The sequence below is a fragment of the Caretta caretta genome, chromosome 26, assembly GCF_965140235.1.
Source record: "Caretta caretta isolate rCarCar2 chromosome 26, rCarCar1.hap1, whole genome shotgun sequence".
Classification (NCBI taxonomy): Eukaryota; Metazoa; Chordata; order Testudines; family Cheloniidae; genus Caretta; species Caretta caretta.
In genome coordinates this window covers 10,626,318-10,639,830 of record NC_134231.1, presented here as the reverse complement: position 1 = coordinate 10,639,830, position 13,513 = coordinate 10,626,318, and the positions used below count along the sequence as shown (strand labels likewise).

The 13,513-nt window shown below is 47.5% G+C and overlaps 1 protein-coding gene across 2 annotated transcripts in view; it reads left to right on the top strand.

Moving 5' to 3' along the window:
- RASSF2 (Ras association domain family member 2) overlaps positions 1-3,401 on the top strand; it is a 52,913-nt gene extending 49,512 nt beyond the window's left edge. For both annotated transcript variants that reach the window (XR_007353763.2, XM_048829311.2), the window contains one exon: positions 1,761-3,401. Coding sequence is in view for 1 of the 2 variants with exons in the window: in XM_048829311.2 (XP_048685268.1) it covers positions 1,761-1,832 (72 nt within the window). In the remaining variant the exon portion in view is untranslated. The remainder of the gene's footprint in view (positions 1-1,760) is intronic.
- The last annotated feature ends 10,112 nt before the right edge of the window (positions 3,402-13,513 follow it).

The following is a 13,513-nucleotide window of genomic DNA, read 5'->3' as shown; positions in this document are numbered from 1 at the left end:
AACAAGTAAGTGAAGCTATTTTCTTTGTCTGATCTAACATTTTATTTTCACATGCTCCTGGTTTGATTGCATTTCTTGGACTTTTAAATACAGGAAGGTCTAAGTCTTGGTTATTGTTCTTGTCTTGCAAACTGGTGTGCAGACATGCTAACCTGTTTGTATCTATTACTTCCTAAGCATTCAAATAAAGAGCATGTGAAGGAAAAATTGCAGCAGATGATTGGGTTTAAAAGCCTTCAAATAGCAGAAATAAAGGGGACTGGGTGGGGAAGGATAGAACTGAGGGACTAGGCTGGTGGGGATCCTAGAAGCAGCAGAGATGGGGTAGATAAAGTGCGGATTGCAAGGCTGTGGCATTCCAAGATTTGCCTCTTGGAACATATGCAACTCAGCCTAGATCCTATGATGTGAAGAGTACAGAGCTCTGCTCTGACTTGGATACACTTGAGTGTTTTCTCATGAGATGAGCCACGCACCTTTATTCTGTATGCTTAAATGAGGAGGCAGAGTGTGAAATGACATCTGGCACGGGGAGCTGACAGTAGATGGGAAATAAACAATTTGCCTTAATGTCGGCATTGTCTTTCTGTCCGAGAACTGCATACATGGTTGACTGCAATGCTGTTCAGATGCCATGGGGATGGGCATGTCATAAACACCCAGCTGGACTCTCTGCTGATCTAGATCTGTAAGCGCCGCTCGACAGGAACTCGGCAGAGCCCTGGTGCTGCTCAAAAAGTGTTTAGCTGTGTTTGCAGGATCAGCGTCTCTAATATATACTAAATAAAGCAGATCTCTTCCCCTCTCCCCCCCAGATCTGCTCTGTATGAGCTTTTATACATTTTGTTTTTCATTCCCTATATTTATTAAATGGGCTTTCTGATGGCTATCCTCACACAGATCTTTGCACCCAGATTGCTGACTTAAATGCTATGTCTGCTCTTCCATTGAAGAGCATGGAACCACGTGTGCATGGGGCTTTTCAAAAGTGCTTTGTAAACATTGAGTGTGTGGCCAGTGCTTGCCAGGGCAGCGCTTGGATGGTGATGGCTCAGCAATTATGCCCAACGGATTTTGTTTGGTCAGCTTACGGGGAGAAGGTTCTGCTGTGTCACGGGTGCTATGCAAGTTACTGCAGCTCACCCTGTGAACAGCAGGATGACGAGTGGTTCTGGTGATTTTAATACTCAAAGGGCATTGTCCAAATAACAAGACCATGGGAATCCCTTGATTGACGCCGGTTGTCTTTCCATTGACTCACTGGTTCTGACGGTCCCAGTTTCAGGCCAGATATAACCAGACCTCCCCTTTTAAATAATTGTGGGCACAACTTTGCTCTGAAATTTTTGTCCAGCTGTGTTGTAGGTCATCAGCAGATGAACTTTGATATAGCACTCAAGTGCATATAAACTTTATCTCCTCTTTAAGATGACCCCGTAGATAGCAAACCTCTTTAATATTACTTGCATTAAGGTTTGCACTGAGGGGCCTCAACAGTGATTGGATCCTCGTTGCGCTAGGTGCTGTACTATACGAGAGTCCCTTCCTGGAGGAGCTAGATGGATGAGACAGACAAAGAGTGGGAGGGGAAAGAGAGGCACAAAGCCTGGCCCGAGGTCACACAGCAGCGCTAGGAACAGAACTCGGGTCTGTTGAAGCCAAAGTACAGACCGGTGGGCTAGGTATCAATGCACCATTCTTTGTAGCATTCCCTGTGGTGAATCCGGGGCTCACTTCCCTCCCTCGTGTACCTGTTGCAGGTGTGGCAGGATGAGGAGAACCCTGAAGGCCTGGTACTGGATAATCATGCTCGTGCTCGCTGTCTTCAGTGAGGCTGCGTTTTGTCGAAGAGGAGGAGGAGGAGGAGGAAGAAGAAGCGGAGGAGGAGGAAGCGGGAAAAATGGAGGAGGAAGCGGAGGGAGGCGCGGAGGGTTCCAGGCCCTCCCGAAGAGCAGCAGCAGCCAGAGCAAAGAGAGCAGCCCCAGGGGTGGGGTGAAGATGGCCGGAGCAGCTGCCGCCGGGGCTGCCGTTGGGTACGGCCTGGGCGCTCTTGGGAGGTCTCGCCACTCCCGCGTAGGCCATGGCGCTTCAGGAGGAAGGCAGGTGCCACTGAGTGGCCAGGGCCATTCCAACTGGTCACACCCCCTCACTGAAGGAGAGTTCTACAACCGGGCCCCGAAGGATGCTGAAGGCCTCACTGCCCTGCTTCTGTCTCCAATTGGGTGCTGCCTTAGTATTCTCCTTAGGGGCTGAACAGTGCCCCCCGCCCCAGTAAGTTAAGCAATGAGGAAGAGAGAGAGGTTATAGCCGTGCACCTCCTTAATGCCGGACTCGTCTAATCTGCGTGTAGGTAAACCCAGGGTGCTGTGTCGAGAGCTGGGCGAACCCCTTTCGAGGCTGGGCCACAATGGGTTTGCTATTGTTTATTATTTTTTGTACCGTTGTAGCTGGCTGGCGGGAGTGGAACTACAGCGAGGGCTGGAGGTCAGATGGAACCAACTTTCCACCCCAGTGTGCTAAAATTTAACCCTCTAGGCAAGGCAGAGGTCTAATGGGTTTGGGAGTATTCGCATACAGTTGAAGCTAGACACATGCATAATGAGGGCATTGGTGGTGAATGGTGCAACAATGTATGAGGCCCTTCATCTTTGCCAAGGGCGATCTGAAAGAAAAATTCCTATTCTGCTGCGTGATAGGGTGAACTGGAAGAAAATCTAGTGAAAAGCATAGAATTACACTGCAGGTGCGTGTGAAGGTGAAAGCAGGCCCCCTCCAAGCCCTGTGCATCCAGTGTGATGATAGATCTGAGCCCCCGTTGTAGCCCAGCCCCTATTGTGCTAGGCACTAAACAAAAAGCTGGTCCCTGCCCCAAATTGCTTACAATCTAAGTATTGAACAAGAGACGGTATAGAACATTTGGAGACCGACAGCCATCTAACACTGTTCGCTTTCTCTCTCAGATGTTCTCCCTAGTCTTGCTCTAAGGCAAAGAGCTGGACTTCATGAAGCAGAGTCACCTTCCCCACTGTCAATAACCCTACAGTTTTTGGGGGGGAACAGAACCACAACACCATCACAAAGGAGCAAGCTGAGGGCTTTGGTGTTGATTTTTGCAAGTCTTTTTAGATCAGCTTTTAGCTTGACAAAATCCAAGCCAGCTGTTGGGTTTTTTTGGGAGGGGGGCCTCTGGATCCAAGTATCCAGCCTCTTGTTTTTCAAAGTTCAGCTTAATTACTTAAATTAAAAGCCAGTCCTGACAAAGCCTGATGTCTAGTTAGAGGCTGGATTTGAGAGGACTTGGGCTTCCACAGTCCATAGGCCCCCTAGAAAATTCAGCCATGGTTCTTGAAACCCTCTAGTGCCTTCTAATTCTAATAAACAGAGCTCACTACAGCCACTAGGCCTTTTGTGCCACTTATTCCATGATCTTTTATTAAATTTCTTTGTTTCAATAAAGCTCTAAAAACGAGACCTCAGCTGATTAATTGAAAACTGTCAGGAATTCTCCAACAGCACAGTCAGCCAGGGCACCATGCCAGGATCCAAGGGCCTGTTCATAGCTTCCATACATATAACTACTCCCAAGCACCTGAGAATCTCAGTTAAGGATCAGGGCCCCAGGGCATGAGGTGTAGCACAGACACGTTAAGCCTCACAAGCTCCATAAAAGATAGCAGTGGATGAAACCCCCGCAGTGGGTAGGGGTGGGTGGGTTAGCAGGATAAGATAATAAAACTGAATTTAGCGCACAACAAAAAGCAAAAGTCCCAGCTCCCCCCTCTGCTAGTCTAATTAAACTTTGGAGCTGGCTGCTATCATTCAAAATTTCTGGGAACCTTTTCAAAAGTCTTCATGACATTTTTCAAGTTCTCTGAACCAGCTCTTGTTAATAAATATACCATTAAAGAAAAACGTGTAAACCCCTGAACACTGCATCTTCCCTCTCCAGGTCTGGCTGAGCCCCCACAGGGCATGCGTTAATTACAGCTCTCCACAGGCAAGGATGTCTTTATTTTATTTTTTTTTTTAGTTTGGGCTGCAGTGACTCATGCTTTGAACACCAGAGGTTCCCAGTTGAATTCCCAGTGTCCTCCAAAAGGGCGATTAGCACAACTGTGCACAGCCGTCCTAGGTGCTGCTATTTTCTTTGACATGATTAGAACTTGCTTAGTTTTTTTCTTGCCCCTCATCCTGCACTTCCATATTTTTACAAGGCTCTATAAGTAGGGCCCTACCAAATTCATGCCCATGAAAAATGTGTCCTGGACCATGAAATCTGGTCTGCCCCTGTGAAATCTGTATAGTTCAGGGTAAAAGCACACAAAAGACCAGATTTCATGGGGGGAGAGCAATGTTTCTCAAATTGGAGGTCCTGACCCAAAAGGGAGTTGCGGGGGGGGGGGTCACAAGGTTATGGTAGGGGGTTGCGGTATTGCTACCCTTACCTCTGTGCTGCCTTAGGAGCGGGGCGGCCGGAGAGCAGTGGCTGTTGGCCAGGCACCCGGCTCTAAACACAGCGCCCCTCCCGCAGCAGCGCAGAAGTCAGGGTAGCAATGCCATACCGTGCCATCCTGACTTCTGCGCTGCTGCTGACAGCGACTCTGCCTTCGGAGCTGGGCTCCTGGCCAGCAGCCGCCGCTCTCCAGCTGCTACCCTGCTCTGAAGGCAGCGTCCCTGCCAGCAGCAGCGCGGAAGTAAGGGTAGCAGTACAATACACTTGCGACCCCCGCCCCCGAGTCTTTTTTGGGTCAGGACTGGTACAATTGCAATAGCTGAAATCATGAAATTTACGGTTTTAAAAATCCTAGGACCATGAAATTGACCAAAATGGACCGTGAATTTGGGAGCGCCCTACCTATAAGCCACATTTGGCTCCCAGGGTATGCTTTAAGGGTGGAGATCCGCCCTATGGAGCACATAGGGCCCAGGAGTATCTTTCACCCAGGTGTTAGTAAAGCAATGTCCAGGCAAGCAGGCCAAAGAACTTCCACTCAAAAGTTGCTCACCCCTTAAGGAATGATGTGCACAAAGGAAAGAATCTGCTGTGGCACGAGTGTGCATCCCTTTTTTGCATTCGCCAGGCAAAAACCTAGCCCCCTTCAAAGAATGTGCATGGATCCCATTCAGCAAGAAGCATCCCCCCCCCCCCCACCCCAAGAAGTGAAACACTAGCTGGACTCCAGCCTATGTGGCCTATGAGCATGTTGCCGTGATGGCTTTGATGCCGTGCCAGCGTGGGGCTGTGCTGACTTAGGATGAGGCAGCTTATTGCCTCGCAAAGCAGTGTCACAATTGGAACATCACACCCAATATGTCACCACAATTATTCTGTAGCTCTCCCTGCGTTTACTCTGTGTCAATACCTCCCAGCTCTTTGTGGGTTGGGAACTATTGTGTTAAAGTAGTCGACACAAAGGACTCATCTGATAGCTAGAAACGCAGGGCTGTTTCCTAATTACTTGGCAGTAGATACATTGGCCTTTTTGAACAACTCCACTCTCAGAAATGTACACAGGATTATGGGACAGCCTGTCTTTGGTGGGAGGACAATACTGCTTTTAATCCATTGCTCGATACCAAAGAGTACTATCAAGGGCTGCATGATCTGGAAGGCTGGAACCTTCCAAGACAGACTCCTGGCTCACTCCTTGATTACTTCTATGGGCTTGGGCAAGTCACTTTACCTTGCTGTGCCTCCATTTTCCCATCTGTAAAATGGGGACGCTAAGATTGACCCACTTTGCAGAGGTACTTGGGAGGATTCTTTTAAAAAGTGCATTGAAGAGGGAAAAAAACCCTTTATAAGGGCTATGTATGTGTGTTACTGCTTTTCACCAGCCTTAGTATTTGGCCATAGCTTAGCAAACAATTACAATGATGGTTCTGAAAAATTATAAAATGGGTGAGAAACATTAACCTGTAAAATAGACAGCGTAATCCAGAGAACTGGGAGCCAGGCAGCCTCAAGTTCAGATTCAGCCTTGTCAATGACTCACTGCCTGGCCTCAGGTGAGTCATATCTCCATTTGTAAAATGGGTAATAATACCTCGGCACCCATCTCACAGGGCTGTTGTGCGGATGGATTAGCTTATGGTTAAATAGTGCTTTCAATAGAGCGGGTGCTACGAAGGCACCGATTTGCTGTATTGTAGGTTTGGTGCGCTGACTTGTGTCATGCGGTTAGATTTTACATTTTAAAAAAAAGGTGAGAGCTTCCACTGTAAACAAATGGGTGGGTTCAGAGACATGTGAGAGAAAAGCCCTGAGCTGCAACCTGTAATAAAGTTTTGCCTTGAGATGCTCTGTCGCTTACCTTTACTTTTCTAACCTCATCTCTTCCCCATCCCACCGCATTCTACTGCCCTGGAACAGAACTTCTGCACTGAGGGTTTGCTGCTGACTTCTTTGCATTCAGCTGATGGCAGATGCCTCTGTTTGACCCCCATACACGCACCCAGGGCCTGCCATGAGGTTAATGCACCGCTGAAGTCCCTAAAGCAAAGGTATGTGGGATTTGACTCAGTGTTGTGCTGGCTGAGTGTGAACAGAAGGCATCTGGTCACATACCTGACACCTCCCTGCCTGTCTTCTACCGCTGTGTGCAAATACATCAAGCACCAAATCATACAACTCTTTTAACTTGCACACCTACGCGCAAGCCCCCTTACAAGCAGGTGTCTCTTATCTCTTCTCATTAGTCAGTGATTTGATAGTTCCAGGTGAGACTCATTAGCTTTCTCCAGCAGAAGCCTTCCCTGACATTTTTTAACTCTAACAGCTTGGCAGAGGAAGGCAAACAACCCCCAGACAGCCAATTCAGCGTTTGTCTATCCTTCCTTTGAGAAAGGGCTAACCTGAGGCTTCCTGAAAAGTCCTTCTGAACTCAGGGGGAGCCCTTAATAATAATGTTTGTCCCTGAGTTCTGTATTATCTCCCCTTCTGAGTTATCCATGCGCTAGGAGGAAAGAGCCATTCAGAAATCCTTGGTTAGCCAAGGTATGAGACCCACCCCTGCTAAAAGCAAAGAGAGGGAGGAAAAACTAAGCAAACAAAAACCCTGGCTAACTCAGAGAAGACATGTATTCAGACCTGGTCATCTTTCTCCAGGAGGTAAGTCTCAACTCATGATTTTTAACCTGAGCTTTGTAGGCGGGCTGATGCCCTTGCCACTCGCCCTTCTATTATAGTGTTCAGAAACTGCCTGGAAGATACAATGATGCATCTACCACTGCTACAGAGGCAGAGACTTATAAAAGGTGCGTCTGCTTAATGAGTAGCCCAAATTAGGGTTTTTTTTCTATTAACTCTGTCACGAGGCTGCTTTGAGGCTGAGAGGTGACTGCGAAGAGGGGTAGTTAATGCTGTGTTTGGGGTGAGGGAAATCTAGCCAGGAGTTCTGGACCCCTGATTTTTCAAGCTACTGTACGTGACAGATCCCTGTCCAAGTTGGTGGGGTCTGCCTGTGCTTTGCGACTTACAGGGTCGTGGTCAGGTATATCACTTGCTGGTGGAATCTTGACTCTGTTCAGCATGGAGAGGTGCTATCCAAGCTAAAATATAGGCCTCATTCAGCTATGGAAGAGCGAGGTAGATTCAATTCTGCATTGAACAGGGCCAGCAAAATTCTGACTGCAGCATCTTCCTCCTTGGTGAAGAGGACTGGTTAATGCTCGGAGTCTGAGCTGGGGTTGTAGCAACGACTTTTAGAAAAAGGAGCCTTGCATTGCCATCTTCCAGATGCTTTCACTCATAACTTAGTGAGACATCATGCAATCCTTTGGAGATACAGGTATGATACATCACAAACAAGGCAAGCTGAGGCCAAGAGGTACGGGTGGGAGCTTTGTATAGCTTGTCAAAGTTTGACTCAGACTCACAATTTATCAGACCACTCTGTTTTATTAGCAAAGCTGCTCTGCTAATACATTTAGAAGTGAGCCCCCCGAGTGGGGCTTGTGTCTCTTAATTTATACAGTTTTTTGGAGAACAAGTTACAGAGACGTTACAGACAAAAGAAGAAAAAGATTTTAGTCACCACCCTTCGAGATCCCTGAGACCAGTCACGTATCTTCAATTACCTGCCACCCTTAACAATCTCCTTTAACAGCTTCCAGTTAACTTAACTAATTGCCCTTCACACCTTCCATTCTGATGCCTGCTTCTTAGACGTGCTGGCTCTATCTTAATTGCTTCTCTATTCAAAAGCTAACTGTCCCTACGTGGGCTCCCTCAGATACTTTGTAACATGTTTTGGCATGCCCTCTCATATACAATGTATCCAGCATGTCCCCTTATACAATGTTATACTTCCACAAGCTGTAACAGTAGGAATGTGGGATTTCATTCCCAGTCCTACGTTCAGACCACTGCATGATTCCAAAAGTCTGTGAACTGCACAGATCTGTGGTTCGATCCTGCAGCCTGTGCAGGTGCAGTACAATTTCAATCAGCATTTCATTGGCTGAAGAACTGAGCCCATGGTATGAGCGTCAGCGTGAGAATACATGTGGAACTCCAGGATTGCCCTCTTCCGGTCACTTGGGTGCCTACCACTACACTCTAAAGCAGCAGAGAGATTTTTAGGCTAAATAAATATTACCAGGCTGTGGTGTGTAGCCAAGAGCAAAAACTGACACAAGATGTTGAGTGTACAGCTGAGGATACCTGAAAGGGGCTTGATTTTCAGAGGGCTGGTGGGCATCATACCCTGAAAATTGGGCTCCTTTAAGGTGTTTCAATTTGGGCACCCAAAAGTGAATGACCCAAAATTGCTTTCCACTTCTGACAATCTTGCAGCATGTCAGGGGCTGGGGGCAGGGAGAGAAACGCACTGAGCTTTTCTTAAAAGCTGCAAAGACCAGATTTTAAACAACTACTTGTTGGTGATAATAACAATATAAAAGCTTTTCTTCAGATTTCGCCGACTTACTTGAAACAGTCTGTTTTGACATTTTCCTCCTGCTTTCCTCTTTGTGGCTTGACGGCTGCTGATGTGACGCTGTATTGAAAGAGTTCTTTAAAAAACAAACTAACTATAAAACAAAACAAAAACCCTGACAAATCCCTCCCACTAGATTTGCCAGAAGCTGGGAATGGGCGACAGGGGATGGATCACTTGATGATTCTCTGTTCTGTTCATTCCCTCTGGGGCACCTGGCACTGGCATTGGGCTGGATGGACCTTTGGTCTGACCCAGTATGGCCATTCTTATGTTTCTATGTAGTTGTACTGTTACCATTACCAACTGCTGTTTATTTTAGAGGGCAGCCCTGTGGATAAATCGGCAGTGTTAATCATCGCAGCATTTCCCCTGTTCTCTATGAATGTGGGATCAAGTACTTTGGTGATAGTCACTTGCATTACACTATCCTGATGAGCTAGTGGGGGGTGTTTGGCACACTGAGCAATTCTCACAGGGCAGGATCTGGAGAGTTTTTTTTTTTTCTCTGAACAGAATAATATCTCCTGCTGGTGACTTCAACGGGGGCAGGAGTGGGAACAGTCACGCCTCAAAGGCGTGGAGGGAAAAGTACATGTCTTTACCTGGGGTAATTGCATATGTGGTACTAGGGAATGTGCCTTCCAGGGCTGAGCTTCCGAGGCAAGCTCCTTAAGCACTGAGCGATCAGTGAACACCCCAGACTGAAATGTAGGGTTCCGACCAGCCCTGGATGAAAGTGCCATTCCCTGGCACTCCTCTTCCCCCCGCAAGTGTCCTTGGTCTCCAGCTGAGGCCTCAACATTGTGCCAGCTCTCATTTTAAGGGTACGTCTATGCAGCAGCTGGGAGGTGCAATTCCCAGCTTGGGTAATCCTATTCTTGTGGTTAGAGTCTAAAAAGAACAGTGGGGATGTGGCAGCTTGGGCAGTGTGTCAGACTAGCTGTCTGAATACACCCCTGCCTGACTCGCTGGGTACGCGCTCGGGGGGGCTAACCCGAGGCCCCATGGCTCCCCTGCTAATTTTCCGTGCTAGCTTGAGCAGAACTAGTGCGTATCTGGCTCCTCTCGCTGGCAGCCACGCATCCCAGCTGCTGCATAGGCAGACCCTCCCTAAGGGGTCCATCACTTTAGGATGGTCCAGTGGTTAGTGCAACGAGCCTAAGATTTGCAGAGCAGGGAGTGGAACCCAGGTCCCCCTACAAATTCCCTATGTGACCTTGGTTAATTCACTTAGCCTTTCCGGTCCCCCTCTGCAAAATAGGGTCTTAGAACTGCCTGACCTATTGTGAGGATGAATACATTAAAAGTTGTGAGACTTTCCTACTGCACTGATGAGGGGCCGCATAAGAACCTTTCGGAGTAGCAGCCATGTTAGTCTGTTTTCGCAAAAAGAAAAGGAGTACTTGTGGCACCTTAGAGACTAACCAATTTATTTGAGAATAAGCTTTCATGAGCTACACGAAGAGAGAATGAGGGGGGAAGGCAGAGAGAGCAAAGGAAAGGTGAGTGTCAGGCATGGAATCGCAGTCTGTTTTAAACAAGCTGTTTTAAACAGCAGCTACTAAAGAGAAATGGGCTTCCACACAACTTGAGTTCCAGCTTTGTCTCCCTTGTTTCCGAGGGACCATGCTCTGTTAATGCTGTACCGCACACGGCGAGCTGACTAGTGTACTGTAAGTGAACATCATTACAGTGAGGAGTAATGGATCTGAGCAGGTCTGGTGGCATTTATCCCAAAGACTATTTTCAGTAAAAGTTGGCTAGAAAGAGGCCGGGGGTGGATGCCCTGTAGAATCCTTTGCTCACTGTGTTTTAACAGGCATTTTGTAAGTTACTTTCTAGTCCTTGTTTCAGAGTAGCAGCCATGTTAGTCTGTAGTCGCAAAAAGAAAAGGAGGACTTGTGGCACCTTAGAGACTAACCAATTTATTTGAGCATAAGCTTTTGTGAGCTACAGCTCACTTGTGTCCGATTGTAATGCATCCGATGAAGTGAGCTGAAGCTCACGAAAGCTCATGCTCAAATAAATTGGTTAGTCTCTAAGGTGCCACAAGTACTCCTGTGCTTTCTAGTACTTGTTGATTGCCTTTCTCCTGTTTAAATAATTGTTCGTGAAAATGACAGGGAACCAAGAGGTGACACTTGTCAGCCCAACGTGGTGCTGTTATTTTGCAGCGGAGGGGAATGCAGTGAGAAGGTGACTCGTGGCTTAACGAAGAGATGTGTCAGGCCTTCTGAAAGCAGGGCGGGCTGTTTCTACAATGATGCTTACCATTGATTACGGATTCAGATGTGCCAGGATTCGGACGAGAGTTGGGATTCATTCACATGACGCTTTCGCTGACAGGGATTTCTTTCGTCCATATCCTGGATCTAGCTGCCCTCAGAAAAATGTTCTTTTGCTTGCAAGCGCATTCTGTTTCACTCACGTAAACATGCCTGAACATCCGCAGCTACAGCATAGCTTGACCCTCAACTACAGCACCCTAGAATTCCCACTGGGTTGTGTCTTTGATTTCCGGTCCCTTGATGTTGACCATATTATTATGGTCGTAGTTGTAGGCCCCAAACAAGATTGGGCTCTGTTGTTCTAGGCACTGTACATACGCATAGCAAGAGATAGTCGGTGCCTTGAAGAAATTACAATCCAAATAAGGGCGACTGGTAGGGGGGGAAACTGAGGCACAGAGCATGGCAGTAACTTGTCCAAGATGACAGAGCAGGTCTCCTGGCAGAGCTGGGACTCGAATCCAGGTCTCCTGAGTCCCAGTCCAGTGCCTTATTGACTGGTCCATGCGCTTTGTCGTTTCACATTTCTGAAGTGATCAGATTTCCAAACTGGCGAACAGGGACCTCTGGGGGCACGGTGGGGAATTCTATTCTGGGATATGCCCTGGAGGATGCTGGGAATGGGTGAGGGAGAGAGAAAATGGTGCTGACTTCTCCCTCTCTTCAGGAACAAGGCAAATGCTTACTCCCCAATCCTTCCCAGGCATGGGGGAGGAGGGGTGGCTTGAGGACTTGTGCAAAATTGAAGGCTTATTGGGAGGAGTGGAGGAAGAAGAGAAGAAGTGAGACACATAGCAGGCCTCGTGGGGGATGGCTTGTCCATCTAGCTATTTATGCTACCCTCGTTGCCCTGGTTCTGCAGTGCTGTGAGCAGTGCTGTTTGTCCTTGAGAAGGTGCACAGCTGCTCACTGAGCCTGTTCATTTAAGAGCCAGACTGGTGCTCTCTAATGGATTATTATACAGTGCTGTACTAGAGGGCATCCCTTTTACAGCCCAAGGGGAATTTCCTGCCCTGTGGTGCTTACTGTCTAAGGCCCTGTCTCTGCAAACGCTTAAGTTCCTGGGTAACTCTATGTGTGTGCGCTCAGTGAAGTTCACAGGCTGCCCAGACAAAGCAAATGCTGAACGAGCTTCTTTACCAATGCTCCCTATTAACAATCCTGACGACACCTCCTTCCAGAAAGCCCACTCCCTCCCCAAACCTGAGGCAAAAGTAGTTTTTACGGCATGCCCAGCAGGTTGGAGCCAGGCTCTGGAAAGGGAATGGGAAACAAACTCCAAGCCCAAGAAGCTCTCACAAAGAGCATCTTGCTAGCAACACCCCCTTCTCTATATTGAATAGCGTCTAGCTTGAGAGCTGCTGCTGACTACACTTGTGGTAGCATCATACGGGAAGTGCAATGATTTGTTTGCCTGAAGAATGTTATTCAGCCACTAGATGTCTCTATGACATATAGACATCCAGCTCGTGGCTCCTGGTAAACAAGGGATACTAAGCTGGAATTTGAGCTGTGTGGAAGCCTGTTTATCTGTAGCTGTTGTGTTTAACAAACGGTTTGTTGTTTAAGGAGGTCTGTGATTTCATACATGGGGAGGAAGGAAAAGATCCCAAACTGCTAAAATTCCTAATAGCACTTGGATAAGCTGAGTATTGAGGGGAGTCCTCTGCAGCTCCGAGAACTGTTTAGATGAGAGAGCGACCATTCTGTGGTTATCTTTACTATACACACCCGTAAGTGCAAGGAGTGATGAGAGAGATTCCTTCCTGGCAGCACTTAGAACTTGAGCCCCTTTCCAAAAAAGCTCAAATTGTGCAAGGTTAGCCCAACTCCTCTTAACTCTCCATGGGGTTTGAACATTGCTTTCTATTTATGCTCCTAGCTGAAGGAAATGCCGGGAAGCCTGCGATATCTTTCCAGTAACTCTTGTTTAAACGTGTAATTTGCCTTTCCTGCTAGGCTCGATTGCTGTTACACTTTGCATTAGCAGAGCAATTGTTGTAAAGAGTGGCTTTTTGGACATGATTTACCTCTCTTCCCCTGCTACTTATACAATGAAGTGTTTTCTGGCTTCTGTACTGCAATATCCCTTGTCACCAATAACTTCCTTTCTGACTGACCCGCCGTGCACCAGAGAACTGTACACCCCTGGTTTGATCATTATGACAGTTACCATATGTATTAGATTTGTGGTGACGGGGCCCCTGTTGTGCTGGGTGCAGGATATAAACATTGCAAAGTCTTCAGGACTAACAGCCTTTGATAATCTGTGGAAGCAAGACA